The following is a 22,401-nucleotide window of genomic DNA, read 5'->3' as shown; positions in this document are numbered from 1 at the left end:
ATCGAGTTGGAACTAACTCATAGCTGACTCTCCAGTAGGTTTTCACAGGGAGTTAGTCACACAGGAGGAGATTGCCCATCCAGCTGGTAGATTTGAACCACATGCCTTTGGGATTACAGAACAGCTTTTTACCACTAGGCCACCAGAGGTCAGTCTTATTATGTACCTTCAAGTTAAGCTTAACCCATAGTTGACATTGCAGCCGGTTCTCAGAGTCGCTGGCGCAGGAGGAGATTGCCCAACTTTGTCTTGTGGAATAGCTGGTGAATTTGAAATGGGGCTTTTTGTGACTTAAATGATTTACAGATAAAATTTACTTTTATTCACCTATTTATATACATTTTATGATATGAATTACAATACCCACATTGTAATGTACTCTTTCCATTCCCTTCCCATGATTCTTCCACTTATCCTTCTAGCCTACATATCTTACCTTCTGAGCTTTATCCCTGAGAAATGTTGCCTTTTGTTCTAAGTAGTGAGTATCTTCTTCCTGTTATTGTTCACCTTATACATGTGTCTATTGGCTGAACCCAAGGGTGAATTTTGTTCCAAGCTCAAAGAATGACTGACAGCCATGGTCTCAGGGGTTCTGCCTGTCTCTATCAGATTGGTAATCCTGGACATTTTTATGTATTTTAATCTTGTCCCGTAATATTTGCCTGCTCTATCCAGACCCAGAACCTTTTCCTGTAACCCCTTTAAGAGTTTAGAGTGGTCAACGGTGGTAAGCAAGTACCACCTTCTGTGCCCATGGTAGAAAGACTGGCAGTCTCCTCCCATGTGATTTACAGCCTTGGAAACCCAGTGGAGGGTCAGCTATGAGTTGGTTCCAACTTGATGCCAAATTGTTTGATTACGTTTCAGAAACACGGTGACTGTTCTAAACACAACTTCCTTACAGGGCATTCAGAATTTTCTGTCAGCTAACTAGAACAATTGGAAGCATCAGGATGGATGGTGAAGAGATTGAAATTGTTCACAGCTTCAGTTTGCTTGGCTCCAGAGTCAACACTCTTGGCACCAGCAGCCAGGAAATCAAAAAACGCATTGCGATGGGAAAGTCTGCTGTTAGGGACCTCTCTAAAGTACTCAAGAGCAACGATGTCTCTCTGGAGACTAAGGTGCACCTGATACAGGCCATGGTCTTTGCAATCACTTGTTATGCTTCAGAGAGTTGGACAATGACTAGGGAAGATAGAAGGAGAATTGATGCCTTTGAGCTGTGGTGCTGGAGAAAAGTATTGAATGTATGATGGACTGCCAAGAAAACAGATTCATCCTGGAGAGGGTTAAACCAGGCTACTCCTTGGAGGCAAGGATTCTGGGGCTTCGTCTGACATACTTTGGACATGTTGTAAGGAAAGACAGGTCCTTGGAGAGAGACATCATGCTTGGTAAGGTGGAAGGACAGCGCAGGAGGGGAAGACCCTCTATGAGATGGATTGATTCGGTGACTGGGGTAATCGGGATGGGTGTGTCAGAGGCCATGCGATTGGCGCAGGATAGAGCAGGGTTTAGGGCTGTTGTACATACGGTCGCTATGAGTCACAAACGACTCGACAGCACATAACAACAACTTTATACCATCTTCCCAACCCCATTTGACCCCCTTCCATCCAGACTCATTGACTTATTCGCCGTTCCCACAGAGTTTCATGATTTCCACTTTTCTTTAGGCTGCAAATTTAAGATGCCTTTCTACTTCTAACTACAAAATTCAATTCTACATATCCTTCAAGACTTCAATTCTAAGGTCACTTGGTCTAGAAAACCTTCTCCAGCTCCTCCTTGTCTGCATCAGCCACATAGAATGCCCTTTCTTACATACTGTCATCAGCAACTTCCCATGGCGGAATCACCATGTACATATGTGACCACCCACTAGCCTGAAAGGTCCTTAACCACAGTAGCCATCTACAGCTTTGTGTCCCCATAGCATTTGCACGTACTAAGTACTCAGTGAATGTAGATTGAGTGAACAAATGAAACTTAGTAGTTAGTTGAGAATTTAGCTTCAAAAACTATCTTTCCATACTACCTAGGATCTTTTTATGAGAATATTCACCAGTTTATGAAATTTGAACTTCTTTGTCTTACCCAGGTCAGCTCACTCCATTAGTGCTTTGTGCACATCAGTATTTGTTAACTTACCTCAAGCTCTCTCAATTCCTTCATGTCTGAAAGCATTTAGAACAATAATCATTCCATTAAAGTCACTTCAAATTCTGACTCTGTGTTTGGAAGCTCATCCTGGTAACTGGAGTATTGCGAACATAACCGGGTGGTAATCTCTTGAGGAGATGAAGTTGTCAGGTGTTCCTTCACTCAGTATTTCAGGGGCTTAGAGCTCTCCACCCAGTTCCATAGCTCACCATGAAAAGAAAGACTTCACAGTCCTTAGTCACAAAAATGGAACAGAGATGTCACCTTCCCTGTGGCTCTGCAAATTTATACCCTCCCTAATCCAAGCTCCTTGCCGTTCTCAGGAAAAATTACCAACGTTTCCCAGCTGAAAAGCAATGCCTTTCCAGGACAGTGGTGAAATGGATGGGTAGAAGGCACAGTTCTTTTACCTGCAGACCTGTATTTATGCATCTGCATTCACTGCCAGCCTTTCTGAAATGCTCTGTGGTATTGATGGGCTCCTAGCAGGCTTGTAGTTTAGTGTTTAGAGCTGATTTGGTAGCTGCACGACCTTTGAGTTCTTTTAAAACTGCAGTGGGGAAGATCTTGGTTCCTGGCTGCTGGATGTAACAGCATGCATTCAGGAAATAAGGAAAAACCCATAGACACCTTTGCCAAGTTGCTCTTAGGACATAAAGGGACTTACACTGCCAAACAAGAAGCAGCTGAGTGCCTGCATCTCTTGTGTTCAAGCCAGTCCACATAATCTTGCAAAGAAATGACCCATAATTTGTGAGTCTATTTCTTTTTAAAAAAGAAAAATAAAAAGTCTCCTAGGGTAAAAGTGAGTTCAACAGGTGACAAATGTGATTTTTTAAATTTTTTTTTTTAAAAAAAGAAATCCATTTGAGGCTATTCCACTGACAGTTACTTGTCAGAGGTTAATGTCAAGACTCCTCTATGGATTAAAATAAAAGGGAAGTCCTGCTTTCAAAGTCTGTTGACGGTTGGTGGTTGTGTCCTTTACTCAGAGGTCCCTTTTTCAAGAGTTTTTGCTAAGAAGCCCTGACTTGGTGCTCAGGAGGCCCATCCCTGACTGAATAATAGTCCGTTACCACGCCAGCAGCAGAAATGATGTCCCAGGGCCTTAACCCAGAAGGAACGAGAGCTTGGCAATGCCCGTTCCTCCTACTCATTCCCTCATGTTTGGGATCCCAACAAAGGGACAAAAGGGAGACATTTCCTCAACTGCTGATTTCCAGAGCCTCTGGAACAAATGTCTAATACTCTCAATGTCCCTGATCCCACAAAAGCTTTCAGGTCCCCCAACTCCACGGTATCGTATTCTTCCACAGCCAGGACATGGCTTTGGTATAAGTACATGTAGGGGGAAAGGGTTAAAAGCCCCATTTCCTAAGTTTCTGAATTCCCTTTGTGTTACTTAAACACTCTCAACCGGTTTCATCTGGAAACTTTGGGTTGAAAGGGCATCTATTTCTAGTAGGAAACTGCAAGTTCTTTGAAATCTCTGAGAAGATGTCCTGTTTTCTGTGTCTTTTCCCAGAAGTTTGGTCAGAGGTCGGCAGAAACAAAATGGCGGCTTGTCCAGAGGGAATCATTCTTTCCATTGTTTTGCTCTTGCCACATTGTCAGATGTTTTACAGCCTGGTGGGACGTGACTAGGTCATCTGTTTGTCTGAATATGTTTCAGGACACATGACTGTTTATTAGAATAAATAAAGGCAGAAGCTCTGGTACAAAAATATTTAATTGACGGGATCCTTCCTCTATTTTGTAAGGTTTATTTTGCTATTTCTTGTAAATTCACTTTGAAAGTTGGATTTCATGAAGATTTTATAAAGAGTGACCTTTTCTATAAATAGTTGAGCTATAAGAATTATGTTGATATAGTTTTTAGGACTTTACTCCATCGAAAATTGTTTTATTTCCTAAAGACAATAGGTAATAGTGGTCTGTGTTGTATGATTTCCCCTATGCCCTCTCACATGACTTGAGTCTGCTTTATTTCTGTAGGGTTCCTGTGGGAGGAGCTGGACCAACCCGAAATAATGTTGTTGGAGGGTCTCCACTGGCCAAAGGGATGACTACAACCATCCAGCCGGGTGGTGGAAGTCTGAGCAGCCCAGCCACGGCCACCAGACCTGCCGTTCCACTTACCACACCTCAGGCCCATGCCCAGCATCAGGCAGCCTCTCCTCCAATGGGCACTTGTCTGCGACACTCACCCCAGCCGGCCACCAGCCAAGCCAGGAGTCCTATCCCAACAGGTAATTGCCCTGACTCTTAGGGGCCTCTCTCTTGCCAAAGAATGACAAGGTGGGGATAAGTGTCTTTGAGATACAAGTTATGAGAAATATTTTTGGTAATCCATGATGGGACAAGTTGTATTTGCTTATCATAATTATAAACGTCTGCTAATCTCCGGGAAGTTTGCTTGATTATCATATTACTTTATCCTGGCAGCTGAGATGGATTAGAGAATTTACAAATATTTACACATTTCATTGTAGTTAGAAGATGGAATGGACTAATAAAATTAACACTCATGCCTTTGGGTGACTTCCCCAATGAGGTAATTGTTGGTCAGGCACATATACCTCTCATGTACCAGGCCCTTCAGAGTTTCCTCAATTAGACAGCATTTTGCAGAACAGAGAGCTGGTAATGAGAGACAAATGTCCCCATTCTAAAGTACTCTGAGACTAGAAGACAATGATTATAATTTATCCTTTATATTCATGTCTCTATTATCAGTAAACTAAATAATACAACTTAGGAAAGGATCAGTTTGCCTCAGGGAAGCTGTGGTGACATAGTCTGTAGCAAGTTGTGCTGGTAATTTAAAGACTGCACATGTTCAGTGGTTTGAGTCCATCTTAGGAGGAAGATGGGCTTCTTAGGAAGAAGATGAGAAGTTGCTTTCTGTTGTGATTTACAACATTGGAAACCCAGTGGAGGCTTGCCTTGAGGCAGAACTGACTCAATAGCAGTGAGTATGAGTTGAGTTTGCTTCAAGATAGTATAAGATGACAAGAACTTAAGGGGTGAGTCTTCAGAGCAAAGGAATGTAAGCATATCTTGTTTGAAAATTTGCATTGAGCCAAAACGAACTACTGAGGTTGACTAATATGATGCTACAAGATGCTTGCACCAAGTGACCTTCAGAAACCATAACTCTAAACAACCTACCCTTGTACATAAAAATAACTCAAGACAGAAAGATACAAATGTCAGCTTCTTTGAAATTTCTCTTCTCATCCCAACCATATCGTCTCAGAAATTCATAATTCTTCTTAAAATAAGACATTGTTGTTGTTGTTGTTGTTGTTATGTGCCATCGAGTTGCTTACAACTCATAGTGACCCTATGTACAACAGCCTTAAACTCTGCTCTGTCCTGTGCCAGTCTTACTGTCTCTGGCACTCCCATCCCAACTATCTGAGTCACTGAATCAATCCACCTCATAAAGGGCCATCCCCTCCTGCGCTGTCCCTGCACCCTCCCAAGCATGATGTCCCTCTCCAAGGACCTCTCCCTCCTTACAACATGTCCAAAGTATGTCAGACGAAGCCTCAGAATACTTGCCTCCAAGGAGCAGCCTGGTTTAACCCTCTCCAGAATGAATCTGTTTGTTTTCTTGGCAGTCCAGGGTACATTCAATAAGACCTAGCAAAGGAAAAAAGGATCTAGATTCTTAGAAGTTACAAACCACATTATTTTTAAAAAATCCAGTGAACCAGAAGATGACTCATTATAAGTGTTTCAGAAAGCAGCATCTAAAATGTGAAAGGTTGAGACAGTTCTTATCAGAGTCCATATTTTCTCCAGAGTTGTGGTTGATGGGACACGGGAGAGGGGAATGTCCACCTGTCCGTGCTCCTCCACTCATCCACCACTTACTAAGAGAGCTGGCCTGCATATATCCTAGCTGATAGCCAGTTCAGGCCCATGTGAGATAGAAAGAACTGGCTTGGTATAAATTATTTGTCATGAATAATTTATGTCAAAACCTTAACTCCCAATACCAGTGAGTGTGACAGCACTTCTGCTCTCAGATTACTCCCTGATTGTGTAGGAAACAGTGTTACTCTGGCAGAAGGGCTGTGGTTCAGGGAAGGTCTAGGTCAGGACTGTGTGAGGTGGAGGGTGAAAGAATGAGGAACAATCTACAGATGAATCCATCATCAGGACGAGCAGCAAGGAACAATCGACACTCTGGCAAGCGTTCGATGCCATTTAGACAAAGGCCGTGTGATGCAGAAGGGAAGGAATAGTCAAACAGAAGCATGAGAAAGGACTTTCATTCAACTGGTTGCAAGTAATTCAATAAAGAGAAAGCAAACAGAGGCTTTGTGGAAGACAGGGAGACAAACAGCCTTATATTCAAATAGGGGGGCTGCCATTAGTGCTGTGGCCTCAGTACGCTCCTCTGAAGAAAAGTTTAATAACACTTAACTCCTAATATTGATATGAGTCTAGAACAAAGTATAGCACTTTGTGTTCTAGTGAAAATATTATGGGAAACTTCAATGCATGAAAGTAAAAGAAGTAAGCAGACTAGTTGCCAAAGGGTCATTTGTTGTCATCTTGTGCCATCACATCAATTCCAACTCATGGTGACCCCATGAATTACAGAGTAGAAGTACTCTACATGGTTTTCTTGGCAGTAATATTTACAAGTAGATCAACAAGCCTTGCCTTCCATGTGCCACTGGGTTCAAACTACCAACTTTTTAGTTAGTAGTACCTAATTGTACCACTCCAGCTAGTTGTCTCTATAAGAGTTTCTGACAGCAATTTCACCTGGTGTCAAACATGTTAACTCTAGTCTCTTACTTCCAATTAGTCTTAAGTTCATCTGATGGTATTTATTGGTAAGGTCCCTGGGGGACTCAAACAGTTTATAATCAGCTGCTGATTAAAAGTTTAAAGTGTGAATCCATCCAGTGGTGTCATGGAATAAAGCCCTCGTGATCTGTATCTGCAAAGACTGTTGCTGTTATTAGGTGCCATGGAGTCGATTATGCCTGATAGGACCCTATGAAAAATAGATCTGAACCTTCCCCTCTCCTGCACCATCCTCCTGGTTTCTGCCCTACTCAAGTCCATTGTGGTAGTCACTGCAAAGTTTAAAGCCAAGAAAACCCTAGAAATTGCAGTTCTACTTTGACATGCATGAATTGCCACAAGTTGGAATCAGCTTGACAGTAAAAGGAAAGAAAGGATACCTTAGGATATAGCCATTTGTAGTAGGAAGCGACCAAGTGATTCTGTAGCACAGCACCTGTACAGATATGTCATCATTGCATAAGAAATCTATCAAGACACTGGTCTCCTTTAATCCCTAGAATAGTTAGGAAGAAGCTGAGGCAGATGAAATTCCAAGCCAGTGCTCTGATTATGAGCATTCTCACCTGTTCACCCCACTGTGTCATACAGACATTTCCTGTGTGTGTCTGACATGAGAAAGGTTGGGAAGTGCTGTCCCTCTTTGTAAACCAACTACAGTGTGGGCAGCCTTGATCATGTGGGCAAAATACTCAGCATAATAGCCTTTTCATGCCATGCCTTGCTAGAAAAATTTCCCAAAGAAGAAAATTGAGCCCTGACAGTCATTCCTCCCTCTGTGGAATAACAAGCAGTATCAAAAAGAATTGGCATGGCTAGGCGTCTACAGCATTGCATCTCAGTCATCAATCACCATAGTAACCACTGTGGTTTGACAAGCATTTTCTTCCATCAGTTTAATTTTACATATGGGAAATGCAAGGTACAGGATGGCTAAAATGGCTCCCCCCGTGCATTCCAGCATAAAGCCCTGTCCCCACACTCCTGCTGTCACGGCCAGGTTAAAAAATGGTTCCTGCTGAGTCATATCAGTAAATTAAATGCCATTGCGTTCCCACAGCATTTCCCACTTCATTCTGCATTTAGAGAGAGAAGAAATACTGTTGACAGTACAAGTAATGGATTGTTCACTGCAGTAATTGCCCATTTCAGCAGACCCCAACCCAGGCAGTCGGGAGGTGTTTCATCAGCATTCTCATCTCAAGTCAAAGTCAGGGAGTTTGACAAAGACTTAATTGCATTGGCCATAGCATCCAATATGATTTGTTCTACTTGATTAATGGGACTCCTTTTTCCAAGGGCAGAGCCCTTCCTGTAAAATGTTCAATGTTCCACATAGCCTCCTATCAGTGCTTAGCAAGGCCAAGATCCCAGCATAGCCTATTGTTTATCAGGAAAAAAGAAAAGAAAAACCACTGAAAGAGAGCTAAATAAATGGCAGACACTCTGCTAGGATTTGGAAATACAGATAAATCAGACTAGCCCCAGTTGTGCCCCAGGACAAAGAGACAAATTCCTTTAACAGCATTTGAAAGGGCTGTGGTAGATGCCTATATAAGATATTAATAAAGCCTGGAGGAGTGATATATCATTCAAATTGCAGATGGAAGGTGAGAATATAGGGTAAGAGGCATATGGAAAATTCTAATAGGAATCTTGGAGGGCAAATAGGTAACATTTAGCAAATAAAGGAGGAAGGGTGTTGTAGGCAGAAGGACTAGACACTGCAAAGCCAAGCTGATAAATTTGGGGGTGGGGGAAGTTCTGTACACATGCATATAGGTTCATTTCGTTTTTAGAGCGCTCTGGGTAAATCTGCTGCCAAGGATCTCTCTAAGGAACAATGATGGTAATTTAAAGACTAAGATACCTTAGAATTAAGCAGTGGTCTTTTCAGTTACTTGCTATGCATCTGAAAGTTGGGCAATGATTAAAATACAGAGGAATAAATACTTTTGAGTTGTGGTGTTGAAAAAGAGCACTGAATATCCATGGATGGCCAAAAGAACAAACTAAAATGTCTTGGAGAAAGTGCAACCAGGATGCTTCTTGGAGTTATGAATAGGGAAGTCTCTTCTAACATAGGGAAGCCTCTTCTAACATATTTTGAGCATTCTGTTTGAGTCCTTGAAAAAGGACTTCATGCTTGCAAAGGTGGAGGGTCGATGAAAGAGAGGAAGCCCTCAACCAGAAGAATTGATACAGTGACTGTAGCAGTGGGCTCAAATGTGTCAGCGATGGGAAGTATGGCACAGGATAGGGCAGGGGTTTCAGATCTGTCATTCATAGAGTTGCTAGGAGCCATAGTCAACTCAACAACATCTAACAACAAGTGGTGGAGTCCGTAGGCCATCGTGCTACTAACTTAATGGCAGTGCATTTCTATTGGTTCAAATCCACCAGCACCTCCATGGGAGAAAGATGGACAGTCTCCTCCCTGTGGTTTACATCATCAGAAAAGCTGCTGGAGAGTCAGCTGTGAGTTGGTTTGGACTTGATGGAAATGAGTTTGAGTTCATTTCAGTTGATGTGATGAGAACAGTAAGTACGGAAGGGAAAGTCTAATACACAGATGGCTGTTCTCTGAGGAGGCAAACTTCTTTTAAACCCTCTGCTTGGGAATATACCCCAGAGAGACCATGTCTGCCATCCAAGCAGATTTATGCACACCCATGTTTATCGCAGCTTTGTTTACAATAGCAAAGAGTTGGAAGTAGCCTAAGGGCCCATCAACAAACAAATGGATAGAGAAGCTGTGGTATATCCACACAATGGAATACTATACAGCATTGAAAAACAAGGAACTCATGCAATATTATTCAAAGTGGGTGACCTTGGAGGACATTATGCTGAGTGAAATATCTCAGTCACAAAGGGACAAATACTGCATGGCGCCACTGTTGTAGAATGGGTCTGACATCAGGGTGGGGGTTTGACAGAAAAAACTGGATAAATTATGTATATTGTATTGAAACAGATGAGGGAAAGAACAGATTAGAAGTGATATATGATTGAGTATTATGGTTAGCACAGGAATCCAGAATTAAGGTTGCATAGAGAAGTGTACTCAGGGTGGGGGGTGGGGAGGAGGAGACGTGGGAATTGTGTACTAATGAAGGATTTTTTTTCTCTTCAGAGGGGGAAGCGAGCTGGTGGGGAGGGGTGGGCAGGGAGAAAAGTGTGGCAATGAATGAATGGAAATCCAAAACCTCTGTAAATGTCTATTAAAATTAATAATAATAATAATAAAAATTAGAAAAAACAACAAACAAACCTCTGCTTGGCCAGGACCAAACATGCTTTCAGACAGAATGAAAGCAGGTAACAAGTGCTGATGTTAGCAGAAGCCTTGTGCATTTGAAAAGGGAAAGAAGCTCAGAATGGAGGAACAAAGAAGAGAACTCCTAGGTACTTACCCAAGAGAAAATAAAATATACACACGTGAAAAAACTTCCTCATTAGTGTGGCTAGCAGCTTTATTTGTAGTAGTTCAAACTGGATGCAACCCAAATGTCCATTTAGAAACTACAGTACATTCATGGTATGGAACTGCTCAGCAATAAAAATAAATGAACTAGTGATGCGTGCTGAAACATGAATGCTTATCAAAGTGACCTGTATAAGTGAAAGAAGCCATGACCGTCTCCCTGGATAACAGCGTATTCTGTGTGGTTCCTCTTTATATCAAATTCTAGAAAATGTAAACTAGTGTGTAATAATAGAATGCCAACTGCTGGTGCCCTAGGAAGAGAATAAGGAAGGCTTATAAAGGGGCATGGAGAAACCTTTAAGAATAATAATGGGTGGATTTATTAATTGATTATAGTGATAGTTTCTGGGTATACACCTATATCAAAGTAAATACATTTTAAGTATGTACAGTTTATATATTGCTGTTGTTGTTGTTAGGTGCCGTCAAGTCGTAGATGACTCATAGTGACCCTATGAACAAAAGGCCTGAGCACTGTTCAGAGTTTCCGGAGGCAAGCCATTTTGGAAGTGGATGCCACTCCTGCTTCCAGAGTTTATATATTAGTATTCGTAAATTTATATCTTTCTAATATGTACTGTTTATGTTGATACATCAAGAAAATGATTGTTTTATAAAACAGTATATAAAAAATATGTGAATATCATATTAACCTTAAGCCTAAAATTGATTGAAGAAAGAAGAAATAAGGAGGAGAAAATGGGTAGGAGAAATTCAGGTGAAAAATGATGACAACTTGGAATAGTCTTCTGGTGGTGGAGATAGTGACATATGAACTATATCAGGAAGTCTATAGGAAGACTCAAAATCAATGTTAACCTTTAAAAGGTATTTCTAACTGTATTATGCAGAAGGGAACCTACATTTAGGGAGACCATTATAACTCAAGTAAAAGATGATAAGGGAAAAGTCTAAAAAAAAGTGATGGCAAGAATGAAAGACAGAAGTCAATGTTTTGGTAGCTGATTGAATATGGAAGAAAGAGGTGCCTCAATCTTGTCTTTAATGATATTTACTTCTATTATTGACTATAATGTTATTATAATTAAAAAATCTGTAATCCTCTAGCTTCTGATAATGTAATAAGTCTAGATTTGAACATGTTCATTTTTTTGTTCCCTCAAACAAGTGGATGTATTCAGCTGGCAGTTGGAATTACAGGTCTTGGGCTCAAGGAAGAGATTTTGTATAGTGGTTAGGATTTGAACATCAATAGCATTTAAGCTAGCAATAACATTTGAGGATGGATATGTTCATCAGAGGAAGAAACCAAAGTGTGAAAAGAGAAGACCAAGGCTGAAGACAAAACCTGGGGTCACATCAGTATTTTAATAGCAAGTGGAGGAATAATACCATGTAAAATAAAAGTAATGGTCAGGGGTAGAAGAGAAAAAGTGGCTCAGGTGTTGCAAGCAGAGAAGATTTTTTAAATTTAAAAGTAACTGAAAACATGCCCATCCTTCTCCCAGCGGAGCAGCTGGTGGATTTGATCATGCCTTTGGGATTACAGCGCGGATTCTTATCACTAGGACCAGAGCTCCCTAATGCAGAGAAGTCAATTAAAACGAAGATAGAAATTGCTCAGTAAATTTGGCAACATGTAGAATCAGAACTGACATTTTCAAAATAAAATTCTGTTGAATCATGGGTTGGAAACCATAAGTAGACTGAAAATGAGTAAAGGACTCCCAGATAGGATGAAGGCTATGGAAACACCCTACTCTCTTTTTAACAAATCAAGATATGTGGTTTGAATATATATATATCTCCAACTCTGTAGATCTGGACAAAGCAGAACACAAAAAAACCAAGAAAAGATTGAAGCACCAACCTGTTGGACTCCGGGTTGAAATCATACAGTGCAGTCCGACTTGACTTCGATGAGAGAGCAAGAGCAAAAAGACCATCATGACTAGGAAGGAAATATGATTAGGTTCGCCAATTGATGTAGCTACAGTCTTAAAAAATTTAAATTCTGAGCTATCACCTGTTGTTCTTATGGGCCATCAAGTCACCTGCGACCCATAGTGACTCCATGTACAGCAGCTCTGAATCCTTCCCTGTCCTGCGCCAGTCTCACTAATTCTGACACACTAATAATCCTCATTGCCTCAGTTACTGTATCAATCCATCTCATCAGGGTCTTCCTCTCTTGTGCTGTCCTTCCACCCCTTCCAAGCATGATATTCTCTAAGGACTGGTCCCTTCTGGACACATGCCCAAATAATATAAGAAGGAGCTTCAAAATCCTTCCCTAAAAATAAAATAAAAATAAATTTCAATAAATAAATAAATCCTTCCCTCCAAGGAGAAGCTTGCTTTCACCCTTTCTAGGACATGTGCTCTTGGCAGTCCATGGTATATTCAATATTCTTCTCCAACATCACAACTCAAAGGCATCAATTCTTCTGTTATCCTTATCCATTGTTCAGCTCTCTGATGAATAGCAAATCATTGCAAAAGCTATGGCCTGAATCAGGCGCACCTTAGTCTCTAGACTGGCATCATTGCTTTTTATACTTTGGGGAGATCCCTGACAGATTTTCCCAATGTAGTTTGTCTTTTGATTTTCTGACTGCTAGTGCCAAGATTCTTGATTGTGGAGCCAGGCACTATGCTGGAGATGGAAAAGTGATTAAAAAAACAGGGTCACAATCATAGTCAAAAAGGCCATTTCTAAATCCATCTTGAAGTACAATGTTGTAAGTGACAAGATAATATCCATACACATAGAAGGAAGACTGGTTAATACCACTATAATTCAAATATATGCACCAATTATTGCAGTCAAAAATTGAGCTACTGATGATATAAGAAGAAAAAAAATAGAATCCCAAACTTGAGCACTAAACTGAACTAGGCTCCAGCGGGAGGACTAGAGCTGTACTATAGCTCTATAGGGCCAGAGAGCCAAACCATTCGATTGTTCTTGGTTCTGGGTAGAGATCCCAGAGGACCACGCAGAAACAACCACAAAACAGTCAGACCCACAAGAATGATCTAGAAGCAGGAACAATAGCAATAAAATGCTCCATCTCAAGATGAGCACCTTAAGACTGTAAATTCAGGAAATGAGGATAAGAAAGCCACCTGAAAGTCTTTGAAATCAGTATTCTTCATATTTTATGAATGGGGAAGGGGGACAAGAGAGCCATGATGTTGTGATGGTTAATCTCTCAACTGCTCACCAAAAGATCAATGATTTGAATCCACTTGGACTCATGGGAGACAAGACTTGGTTATTTGCTCTCATAAGAATTCAAAACTAAAACAATTCAAACTCACTGCTGTCAAGTGAGATCCATCTCTTAACAACCCTCCTTCAGATTTCTAGTGTTGTCAGTTTTAACAAGAGGAGACTGCTCCTCTTTCTCCACTTTATCAACTACTGGAGTTGAACTACTGCAGCCTTTGGATTGCTACTTGCTACTGACTCCCCACCAGGGCTACCCTTCAAGATTACAGCCTAGAAAAACCCTAGTGGAGGAGTTCTCTTCTGTCCTCCAGAAGCTTTGTGCATTGGAGTTGACTATGCAGCACATGACAAAGAGAACAATAGAAAGAATGGCATCCAATAAAACAAACAGAAATAATCAAAGTGTTATGAAACAAAAATAAATGGCTAGACATGAATCAGAATAAAACTTTAGGAAAGAAAAAGAAATGTATTTAAACACAAAACCACTATAGATAGAGTTCTATAGAGAAACTCTATTGAATAGATAGAATTGGTAAACTCCGAAAGCCTTACAAAAGAATGTAGCTAGCCACAGAGGAGAGATGAAAAATATGAAAGAGAAATATAAACATGTAGCTCCCTGTGTGTCAGATTAGAACTCCATTGAGATTAGTGCTCCATTGAGTTTTTAATGGATAACATCTCAGAAATAGATTGGCTGCATTCACCATGATCATTATTCCTGAAATGCAAGAATGGGTCAATATTTTAAAAACAATCAATGTAATGCATATCATATTAATAGGATAAAGGGGGGAAATTTGATATATGGATGCAAAAAAAAAGTGTTTGGTAAAGTCTAACATCCCTTCTTGTGGGGAAACCCTAAATAAGATTAAGACATAAAGAAGATTTCTCAATATGATTCAGGACACAGGTGAAAAGCAATCAACATTATAGGGAAATGAGAAGGAACTGGTGCAAAAAAATGTATTCAAGTTTTGTAAATAAACTAGTATAATAATTTAAAAAATTAAAAATCCATTTAAAAAAAGACTAAGAGAACTTTCTCTATGACATTGGGAACAAGACAAAGGTGCCACTCTCACTGATTCTATACATGTTGGTTTAGAAGTCTGAGCCAGAGTAACAAGACCAGAAAAATAAATAATAGTGTCCAAATTGGAAATTGTGTTGTTGTTGTTGTTGTGGTTGTTGTGTGCCATCAAGTTGCCTGCAACCCTATGTACAGAAACTCTGAACTCTGCTGTCATGAGCCAGTCTCACTGACTCTTAACATACCTAACCACATTGTCCTCATTACTGTATAAATCCAGGCCCTTCCTCTCCTGCACTGTCCCTCCACTCTTCCAACCATGGTGTCCTTCTCCAAGGACAGGTCCCTCCCTCCTGGCCACATGCCCAAAGTATGTAATAAGAACTTCAAAATCCTTCCCTCCAAGGATTGGTTTCACACTCTCCAGGACAGACCTGTTTGTTCTCTTGACAGTCCATGGTATATTCAGTACTCTTCTCCAGCCCCACAACTCATGGACATCAATTCTTCTGTCTTCTTTAGTCGTTGTCCAGCTCTCTGATGCATGTCAAGTAATTGCAAAGACCATTGCCTGGATCAGGCTCACCTTAGTCTCTAGAATGACATTGTTGCTTCTCAGTACTCTGGAAAGGTCCTTGACAGCAGATTTACCTAATGCAATTCACCTTTTGATTTCCTGACTGCTGATGCCAAAAGTGTTGATTATGGAGCTGAGCAAGCTATAACTGTTCACACCCTTGAACTAAAGCACAAGTGGAGACTTGTACAGCAATGTTCACAGCAGTGTTATTCACCATCGCAAGAAGATGGAAACAACCTAAATGTCCAACCATAATCAAATGGATCGAGAAAGTATGGCACATTCACAGGATAGAATACTACATACCATGCAGGAGCAATGATTCTGAAAATTGCTTCTAACTTGGTAGGGACTGGAGAGCCCTATGCTAAGGGAATTAACTGAGTCTCATAAGCACAATACTGTATAAGACCATTATTGTAGAAATAGATAACTAGTAAAACATGTATGAGGATCTAAGGGGGGAGGGCGAACAAGGGATCAGGATAGGTGGGGTGATGGGAGTAATTATAGGGTCGCACAATTTGATGGGTGGAGGGAGGGGTGGGCAATGGGAAAGCTCCAGTATGAAAAACAATGTATACCAACTTTGTAAGTAAACCAGTATAAAATGAAAATTTTATTTAAAAAATAATAAATTCAGATTGGCTTAGGGACCTAAATTTGCAAACTAAAGCCTTAGGATTTTTAGAAGAACCAACAGGGGGAAATGCTGCCAGGCCTAGCTTTCAGTAATGGATTATGTAAGATGATAGCAAGAGCACAAATAGCAAGACAAAACAAATAACTGGATCTGTATAAAAACTTTTGTTCATCAAAAATTTTGCCAAAAAACAAAAACAAAAGCTACCAGCTAAGAATGGCTTTGGAAATCATATATACAATAAAAAGTCCCCAATAAACAAACAACTTGTTCTTGGCAAGTTGTTTCTAAGGTTTTCAGAGGATGTAAATCACATAGAAGGAGGCTGTCCATCTTTCTCCTCAGGTATATACGATCAGACTCTAATCAGAATATGTAAAACTTTCACAACTTAACAACAAAGGATAGGTAACCCTATCATAAAGTGGACAAAGGGATGTTGCATCAAAGAGAACATTCTCATGGCGACCAGATATATGAAAGATTCTCATCATCATTAATTTTCAAGAGAGAAGCTGATCAAAATCATAGTATCAGAGATTTTGGGATTCCATTCATTCATTGTTGCACCCTTCTCCCCGCACAAACCCCTCCCCCCCCCATTTGCTCCTCTCCTTGAAAAGCAAAAGAAAAACTCCCTCATTGGTGTTCATTTAAATGAAAAATAAACAACCTAAATTTAAAAAAAAAGGAAAAATACAGCATGGTGCCACTGTTGTAAAATGGGATTGACATCAGTGTTGGGGGCAACCTAAGAAAAGAGAGGATAAATAATGTATACTGCATTGAAATAGACAAGGGAGAGAACGGTTTAAAAGGAATATAGGATTAGGTATTTTTTTCATGACAAGATTTCAGAAAAATAAATGCATAGTAAAGTGGACTGTGAACTTGGCTGGGGTTGGGGGGAATTGTATAACAATTAAAGAATTTTTTTTCTTTTCAAAGATAAAAACAAACTGGAGGGACTGGTACACAGGGGCGAAAATGTGCAACAATGAATGTATGGGGGAAAATAAATGGAAAGAATATGCTGTAAAAATAAAAAAAATCATAGTATCAATTCAGAGATACCACTCCATTATCATTAGGATGGCTATGATTTTAAAAATAAACAAAATTACAAGTTCTGGCAACCACATGGGAAAATGTCAACTCTTACCTGTTGTTGGTGGAATGCCAAATAGTACAGTAGTTACAGGGGCCAGTACAGTAGCTCCTGAGCAAAACTAAAAACAGATCTTCCTTATGATCTAGCATTTCCTTCCAAAGGCTGAAAGCAGAGATTGAAAAAGCACTTTCACACTAATCCTCATTGTAGAACTATTCACAGTAACCAAAAGAACTACATGATACCCTGCCACAGTTACTGAACATAGTGATCAAAGATTCCATAGATGAATCCTGATCAAAGGGGGAGATGCACAAAACATAATTTAAAATATCATAAACTAGACTTTCTGGAGCCAAAGTGGGTATGAAACTATTGCCTTACAGTTAGCTTTAAACCTTAAACAAAAATGTCTCCTGAATTCTTCTTAAAATCAAATAGTTGGGGGAGCTCTGGTGGCCTAGTGGCAAGGAGCTGCAACTACAATCCCAGAGGCGAACGGTTCGAATCCACCAGATGCTCTGCTGGGTAAGGAGGGACAATCTCCTCCTGTACCAGTCAGATCTGATTTGACAGTATACGCACACAAAAATAATAAAATAAAATTTAAAAAAATAAAAAAAACAAATAGTTGTTTAGTTTAACTAGTAAAAACACCCACAATCTGCCTTGAACATTAAACTCTTTCAAAATATACTAATATGGGATTGAATTGACAATATCAACTTAAATTAGAAGAAGGGGTAACAATTTTGTTTAATGAAGTAGGAAAACTCAGTAAAGGAGGTGAAATGGTTGTATAACCTAAAGAGTGTTACTAAATATGAAGAAACCATTGAATTAATATGTCTTTGCTGTATGTATTCTCAGCAACAACAGAAAATAAATTAAGGGGAAGAATGTAGATTACCAGACTTATTTTGTCCAAAATTCCTCTGGGTGGACTCAAACCACCAACCTTTAGGTCAGCAGTTGAGCATGTTAGTTAACCTTTTACACATATATGGAATTCTGGAAGGGGAAAGGATAAGAGTAAAAGTAAGATTAGACAGCTTATGTGGTAGATGGCCTTAGAACTTTCTGACATGCCCTGTTCTTCTTCAGTTCATGAGCTTAATGTTATTTTACATCCAGATTAGCAAAAACTATGTGACAGTCACATGGAAGCCAGTCAGAAGGGAGAGGTGAGCTATGTAAAGCCCTCTGACAGGAAAACTTCATACAGCCCTTGGAGATTGAATTTCTGAGGGCCAAAGTGTAATTGCTCTTCCCTGAGTGAACAGTAATTTCCCCATTCTAGGAGGTGATTGGCCCGGGTGAAGGAGAGTTCAGACATCAGGGGAAAGGCAAATAAATTGCCCCCCACGGAGCAGCCTATCCAAGTCACAGGGTCACCTCAAGGGTGATTAAATGACCCCAGTGGTTTAATTGATCTGCATAATTGCCCAACCTGTGCTTCCTTTTAAAATGTGGAGCCACATTTTGTCAGGGCTCAAACCCATGCAAAACCCTGAAAATTTTTTTACAAAACATAAATCAGCCTTTATATATTTCATCTCGCAGAAGCAGCGGACTCCACATCAAGTCCTGGAGAATTCATGATCACATAATTAGATCTCCAAGCTATTCTCACACAGCTCTGCTGGAGGGAAGAAGACATGATTCACAGATGGAGTGGGCTTTGTTTGTTTTGTGAAGTTATTTAGCATACCTAGGAAATGTTGTTAAGATTTATGAGTGCATTATACAGTCAAGGCTTATTTGGGGGTTGAGGATATTGTTTTTTTTACTGTGTGTAATTTTTTTCCTTGTTTCTGAATGCCACAGATTCTGGTGGTAGAAATAATTACAGGGTGATATGTAATGCTTTCTCAGGCATAACAATGCAAAAATGACCAAATGCAAATTGCATAATGTTAGATGGAACACTTAGCATGAAATAATGTCTGATGCCGTGACCTATATCTTTCCACACTGTAATCCAAGCCCAGGTTACAAACTGCTATTCCCAGGGTGCCATTTATTCCCTCCTTTCATTTGCTTAATCTTAATTAGTAAAAATGTGACTCTTCAGAATTACTAACACAAATAGTAACTCATACACAAAAAAATAAATTTGTCATCAAGTCAGTTCAGAGTAATTATGATCCATGTTTTCAGTGCAAAACTGTGATCCTGGATTTTAAGTGTCTGTCATCTTTCAGAAGTAGATTACCAAGGCTTTCTTTTGAGGTAGCTCTCAGTGAATTCGACCCACCAACTTTTTTATTAGAAACGCAGTGTTTTAACCATTTGTACCTGGCGACATAAAAACATAAAAAGCAGCAGGATTAATCTTTTTTAAAAAATATTTTTATTGGTTTTCATAAAAAGTAGCAGGATTAATCTTAATTGAATGTTGTGTTTAGAGATAATTTTCTCTCTCCAAATGGATGATTTTTATAAACCATATGGTTTGAGAAATTATGGTACTTTCACACAATGGAATACTATGCAGCATGCGGGAACAATGGTTTTGAAAATCACTACCTAACTTGCAAGGGACTAGAGAGCATTATGCTAAATGAACTAACTCAGTCCTATAAGGACAAATACTGTATAAGACCATTATAGAAATAGAAAGACAATTAGTTAAATGTATATGTGGATGCGAAGTTGGAAGAGAGGAGCAAGAGGGGTGTGGATGGATGGGCAGGAGGGTAATGATAGGGTCGCATAATTTGATGAGTGAAGAGAGGGGTAGATAAAGGAAATAAGAAAGAAATGGTGTGAAAAAACAATGTATATGAACTTTGTAAGTAAACCAGTTTAAAATAAAATTGTTCTTATAAAAGGAAAACAACTAACATCTTTAAGGAGCATTTTCACTGGCAACAGGGGAGTAGACTCATCATGGTAAAGTTCCTGTTTTATAAATCCAGCAACACGTATTCTTAAATGAGCAGACAAGGCATCAACCACAGACAAATTGCAGTGGGAACAGCAGACTGCTTAGACTCCAGGAGGCAAGGAAGAGAAATGAGCACAGCTTTCTCCCTGTGGTCATCACTGGCAAAGGCAATTTCCCATAGGCATTTTCCTAGCTCACAATGTCAAGAAATAGCCTCGGGGTCACCAAGTGTGAGAAACAAAGGAATTAGTAGTTATGGTTCTGGGGTCCAAGCAAACCAGTCAAACAGGAAGTTTATATGTTATTGTTGTTGTGGTTGTTAAGTTACCGTCAAGTTGGCTGCAACTCATGGCAAAGGCATATATAACAGAATGTAGCAATGCCTGGTCTCGCACCATCTACAGGGTCACTCGTGTGTTTGAGCCCATCGTAGCCACTGTGTCAATCTCATTGACACGCGGTGATACCTTATAATTGGAGGCATCCTGAAACTTAATTTTTGGCAGATATTCTTTTTTTGTAAATGAAAAAATTAATATTTTATTAGTATGTTTCTTTAAATATTTATCTCCATTATTGAAATGTACATTTTTTACATATTTACTTAAATCATTTCTATTTGTGTTTATTAGAAAGTATTTTATGGGTAGCACAAAATGCCTTCTTTTTCCACAAGAATCCTGTTATTCTGTGTTGGTTTTTTTTTTTTTATTTTCATGAACATTTACAGAGATTTTGGGTTTCCATTCACTCATTGTTGCACTTTTCTCCCTGCCCACCCCTCCCCCCCAGTTTGCTCCTCTCCTTGAAAAGTAAAAGAAAAATTCCTTTATTGGTATAAATATCTCAGTCACAAAAGGACAAGTACTGCATAGGGCCACTGTTGTAGAACGGGACTGACATCAGGGTTGGGATGAGACTGAGAAAAATTGGTAAATCATGTTTGCAGCATTGAAGCAGATGAGGGAGAGAACAGTTTAAAAGAGATATATGATTGGGCATTATGGTTATGAAAAGAGTCCAGAATGAAGGTTGCATAATGGGGTGTACCTGGGGGGTGGGGGCAGATATTCTTTTATAGGCATTATAACAAGGCTGTTTTAAAAATCTTCTGAGTGCATCAGTCCACAAAAGAAAGACAAATGGAAGACTTCCTATACATGCCCAGGCTCACTGTGCAACCAGAAGTCGTTTAGCTCCTCCCGAGGGAAGGACCTTTATGTGTAAGAGCAGGATTCCCTTGGTTGTTAGGGCTTTGGAAAGATGAGTGTACATTTTTGGTGCTGCTCAGCCTCAGTTTTTCAGTCTGGGAAGTGGGGCTTCATGACTGCAGCCAGGCCCAGAGAGACTTCTTCAAAGCCAGTCTGTGACCACGCAGGAGGATGAGTCTAAGCAAAACATGGCATTGCAATTGAGTGACTCACTGCAAACTAACCTTCCAATCCTGTCTTTTCTCCAACTCTGTGTGTTCCAGCTGCCCACTCCTCAGCTCAGGCTCAGGACCGCCCTACAGCCACCGTGTCACCCCTGCGCACCCAGAGCTCTCCATCTCGCCTGCCAGCTGCCAGCCTCAGACCCCACTCTGTGGTGTCCCCACAGCATATCCATCAACCTCCGATCCAGATGGTCGTGGGGGCCCAGTGCCCCCGGCCGGTCATCCCCCTCACATCAGCAGCGTCAGCCATCACACCACCCAACGTCAGCGCTGCCAACCTTAATGGGGAGGTCGGAGGGGGACCCATCGGTTGTCTGTTGACATCCAGCCCCCCCAACACAGGATGCAAACCAGATGAGAAGAAGAATGAAAAGGTAAGTGGTTTCCTCCTGGTCCAGCCCTGGCCTACCTAGGAGCTGTAACTGTGCCAGATACCAATGATGCATTAGATCTTGTACAGTTGAAGGTTTAATATAGTCAAAGAACTATTAACCACACACATACTAGGTACAGGATAGAGGCAGAGGTCAAAGCAGCTCCTCCTTGGAGTTCAGGGAGGCCTTAGTGTTTTCACAGGCTTACTAAGTTAAAAAAAGATTTCTCTTCCACAAGACTCTGTACTTCCACTTTTTTTGGAAATTGTTGAAATAGATTTAATTTGATAGAAGAAGATACTTACGTCCATGTATCAGGATATTGTTATGATAAATTGATGAATGGACATGTGTACACGGTGGATGGCACATCTCTTGCCCTCAATTTAGATGCAGCATCCTCGTGCAGTCCACAGCCTGTTCAACTGTGTGGAGGGCCCTGGTTCCAGAGAAGAAACAAAAAGAGGCTGTCAATGTGATAGTTGGCATGGACAGTATTTCCAGAGGGTTTTTTTTTTTTTGGCTATGCAGGAAATAAGATTTATTTCTCAGTTTAAAATTCAAGTTTGGTGAGCTTGCCCTGATTTCTGTCCAGCTAGACATTGGATTAAGCAGGATTACAATCCATGTTTCTTTTTTTTTTT

General features: G+C 40.2%; 1 protein-coding gene across 1 annotated transcript in view; it reads left to right on the top strand.

The window, feature by feature from the left end:
* The window catches only part of SH3RF3 (SH3 domain containing ring finger 3), a 588,334-nt gene that overhangs the window by 468,956 nt on the left and 96,977 nt on the right, over positions 1-22,401 (top strand). Inside the window, exons 7-8 of the mRNA XM_006883820.1 lie at positions 4,165-4,418; positions 21,423-21,757. Of these exons, the coding sequence (XP_006883882.1) occupies positions 4,165-4,418; positions 21,423-21,757 (589 nt within the window). The remainder of the gene's footprint in view (positions 1-4,164; positions 4,419-21,422; positions 21,758-22,401) is intronic.

Source organism: Elephantulus edwardii, unplaced genomic scaffold (genome assembly GCF_000299155.1).
Source record: "Elephantulus edwardii isolate Elephantulus edwardi_28Jun2011 unplaced genomic scaffold, EleEdw1.0 scaffold00030, whole genome shotgun sequence".
NCBI classification, from domain to species: Eukaryota; Metazoa; Chordata; class Mammalia; order Macroscelidea; family Macroscelididae; genus Elephantulus; species Elephantulus edwardii.
This window is presented reverse-complemented; position numbering and strand designations above follow the sequence as displayed.